Source organism: Apium graveolens, chromosome 6 (assembly GCF_009905375.1).
Source record: "Apium graveolens cultivar Ventura chromosome 6, ASM990537v1, whole genome shotgun sequence".
NCBI classification, from domain to species: domain Eukaryota; kingdom Viridiplantae; phylum Streptophyta; class Magnoliopsida; order Apiales; family Apiaceae; genus Apium; species Apium graveolens.
Window position 1 is genome coordinate 34,566,692 of NC_133652.1, and position 4,166 is coordinate 34,570,857.

General features: G+C 32.5%; 1 protein-coding gene across 1 annotated transcript; it reads left to right on the top strand.

Moving 5' to 3' along the window:
* The first annotated feature begins 266 nt into the window (after nucleotides 1-266).
* Nucleotides 267-2,337, top strand: LOC141667678 (F-box/FBD/LRR-repeat protein At1g13570-like). The gene is made up of 4 exons (XM_074474256.1): nucleotides 267-536; nucleotides 862-1,572; nucleotides 1,688-1,843; nucleotides 1,916-2,337. The coding sequence occupies exons 2-4, from the start codon at nucleotides 871-873 to the stop codon at nucleotides 2,117-2,119; spliced, it is 1,062 nt and encodes a 353-aa protein (XP_074330357.1). The 5' UTR covers nucleotides 267-536; nucleotides 862-870; the 3' UTR covers nucleotides 2,120-2,337.
* Nucleotides 2,338-4,166: the final 1,829 nt, after the last annotated feature.

Genomic DNA, 4,166 nt, shown 5'->3' on the forward strand with positions numbered 1-4,166 from the left:
TGAGCAGATGACCTTCTACAAATGTACTATGTTTATCTGAAATCAGCCTAGGTAAGCAAACTTTCAGCCGATTCGCCATTACTTTTGAAACAATTCTGATCAACATATTACATAGGGAAATCGGTCTTAAATCAGTTACGAGGATTCTTAATCTTAGAAATTAAACAAACAACTGTTCTGTTTACAACATATGATAGTTCCTCTGTATCCATGAAGACCGGACAATATCTAACGACATCCTCCTCTACAATACTCCAATACATCTGAAAAAAATACGGATTTAGACTATCGATATCCGGTAAAATTAGCTGCATTCAAAATAACTTAAAAATAAAGGACACTTGATTTTTGAAAATGCACATTTAAAACTTGATCTTATAATTTAAATATCATTACTAAAAATGAAGACATGACTTAAAAGAAATTCATAACCTTTTTTTTATGTTTTAGTTTGGAACTGAGGGAGTACCATAGTTTAATCTTCACTTTTGAAGTGGGTTGCAGCTTCTGCTAAGATTTGGATACTTCAATCTCTGGTATGGACTACTATATCATTAACAATTTCTTCCTTTATACTTGAGCTTTAGTTCAGTTTTATGGCGAATATATTGTGTTCTTTTGCTCGTTAGACAGTTAGTCTGGCAGAGTGTCAGTGGTTATGCTTCGTGTGCATGTAAACTGTTCGACGAATTGTCTCTATTATTAGATAAACTCTTAATGTAACATACAACTATTTTTTAATTTTATTTCAAAGTGGAAATTCATTTGAGGTGTCTTATGAGAGATTATGTATATACATTATTTTTGAAATTGATTTATTACGTGATAATGATTTGATCCATAACTTGGATGTTTTTGTAGGGATATGAAATGGGTAAATGCTTAAGGAAGGATTATATCAGCGATCTTCTCGAGAGCATTACTGATTCCATACTAACAAAACTCCCAATAAGGGATGCTGTAAGAACCAGCATTTTGTCTACCAAGTGGAGGTATCAATGGGCGACCATGACAAAACTTGTATTTGAAAAATATACGTCCTTAATTAGTGACGGAAAACTTGCTGAGCAAGAAGTTTCAAACTTTATCATGCGATTTCTTTTTCTTCATCACGGGCCTATCTATAAGTTCAAACTATCTGCTACATGCTCCTTGAATTCTACGGATATGGATCAATGGTTGCTTTTCCTATCGAGAAAAGATATAAAAGAGTTAGTTCTGAAGTTATACGGACACTATCGGACGATACCTTCTTGTATTTTTTCGTGTCAGAAATTGACCAAATTGAGCCTTCAAGGGTTTGAATTGAAACCTCCTTTAAGTTTTCATGGATTTCCATGTTTGAAGTACCTTAACCTATGTAGTGGCTCGTATACTGTTGAGGTTATTGAAAACCTTATTTCAGTTTGCCCTATTCTAGAAAAGTTTATACTTGGAAATTTCGGCAACCCTCTTGGTTTGGACATCCATTGCCCAAATCTGAAGCATCTTACGTTGCATGGGGAGTTTACAAACTTACATCTTGAGCATTCTCCGCTTCTGGATGTCTTAAGGGTAAACTTTGGTGCACAGGTAAATGTAAAGACTCTAAGAGTGTTTCTACTTAGCTTAATAAACTCAATGAATAAGAATTAGGAATGCCGTCTTTTTGTACCCTCACCCTCTTGCTGTTGTCCTTTTTGTTCAGGCTTGGGAATGTAATGTCCCTATGAAACTTCCAGTTACATATGACCGTCTAAAGTTTATTGACCTTCAAAGAATAAATTATGAAGAGATTAATGCAGTGCTGTACGTTCTTCACTTGATTTTGCGGTCCCCTAATCTACAAAAACTGGAAATTGAAGTAAGTCACATGTCCTAGTTATATTCAGGTCTTTATTAAATTATCAGCCTTTAATCCTTTTTGATCCCACAGGCTACACAATTCGAAAGTTCTCCTGATAAAGTTGCTGATTTGGATTTTTGGGAGAAAGAATGTCCTACTGATTTCACATTTAAGCATCTTAAATCAGTAGAGATGGAAGGTTTGTCCAACAAAAATTGTGTGAAATTTCTCAAATTTGTGCTTGGACGTTCTCCGGTGCTTGAGGTAATGATAGTTTCACCTCACAGAGCTTAAAAAGGGAAAATGAACATGGCGAATGAAGTGATGCATTTCCAACGTGCTTCTCCAGTAGTTGATATAATATTCTATGACTAGTCATCTGAAGCATACATATAGGCCCTCTTTTTGTTCTTAGCTGCTTTATTTTGTCAATTCTCAAATTGTGGATTCTACAAGACTTTGATGACGATTCTAGATGATTTTTTATTGGATGATAAAGCATAATTTTTATATTTTTGAGTCTACTTGTCATCTTAACAAAATGGTGTTCCGGCGTACAAGTTAAAAAAATGAAATTTTAATTTTTTTTTTCTTTTGAAAGATGTCCTCAAAGAAAGTTGTAGAGTTGTATACCAATTGGTCTAATTTTATAATCTGACGCATCATTCGTGGGCGTGGCAGCACCGATTTATCATGTACCTGTAAAACTAGATTTGCTAAGAGAATATAATATGCTTTTCAAAATTGTGTTTGAAAATAAATTTTGAAAACCATAATTAGGTAGAAAAGCAACTGAAGTATTTGATATCATACAACTATACAGTAACATGCAACTATCCTGCACTTTTACTGGTTTACGGGATCAGACTCCGTTAAACCCACTTAAAACACTCATCACTTATAAGACTACATAATCTATTTTAATAATAAAGTTCATAATATTTTTTAATAAGTTTTGTAATAACAAATATACCTCTCATATTCACGTCAATAATATTTTGTATCTTATTTAAGTTACTTGAATATGTATTTAAAAGTATCAAATCCTATTAACAATGAAAATTTCTTAAATACCATACTAATATTACATTCTAACCAGGGACGGAGCCAGAAACCGGTGGTTGGGGTGGCGAAATTTTTATCGAACTAACTAATATTTATTTATTATTTATTATATATTAAATAAATTAATAAATATTACTTTTAACAACTTTAATGTACATAATCTACTTAAATTCGTGTATCTAAATTCATTAATATTGTAAACACCATTAATTTTACTACTAAATTCATAAAATTTATATATTTTTGAGGGGGCGAAAATCAAAAATAATTTTTTTTTACTACTAAAAATATAAATATGTAATTTTTTTTTCATAAATTTTAATACTAATTTTACGATTATACCGGAGCTTGGGGTGGCGGCCGCACCCGCCGGCCACCGCCTGCCTCCGTCCCTGATTCTAACTATGCTTGCACCAGTAAGATGCCAGAACGAAAATGTCATAGTTTTTCATATTTGTTCTTAGACGTCCTGTGCTGATCAACTGTTTGACAAACTGTCTATTTTTACAAGTTACAAGTGCAATTATATCGATAGGGTCTTGCTCCACTAAAAAATATTGAAAAAATTTGGAATATTATCTATCGAGTTTGAATGAGAAACTTAATGTAATTTTTGAATTGTCATGACCACTCAATTCAGCTATCTGGCCAGAGTTGTCTATAATATGATTGTTGAATAGTGTTGAGAAGAAGAGTTAGAAAAACATGTCTGAATTGTTAGGGTATAGGCTTTGAAATTTAGTTCATGGGAGCCGTTGGCAGATTCAAATGTTTTGTTTGCAAAGGATGGTTTGTTTTGTTCTGGGAGACGAATGTCCACAGTCTTGAGCACGGTCGAGGGGGCTTAATTATTGAAGGGGACGATTGAATAATCGGGCTCAGAGTACATCTTCATCTTCTTAGTCATCACAAATCTGGCCTATAAGATGAGTGTGAATTTGGTTTCGGATTTTAAACAACGTTTGATAAGAGGAGAAATGATTGCCATTTAACTTAAATTTCATCTGAAATTATGAATTTATCAAATAACTAGTCTGTATATGTAAAAAGAAAGTTAAGTTCGGATTTAAATTGAAATTTAAGATATTTAGATTAATAAAAATATGAGAATTTAAAATACAACTCAAATCATATCAATTGAAATTCATTAATTCAAATGAAATGCATGTTAATAAAGGTGATAAATAAGAAGTGACTAACTGAGTGCTTCCTCCCAAGTTCAACTCGCAATATAAATAATTTGTCGAAAGAAAGAAATACAAGATATATGAAAGAT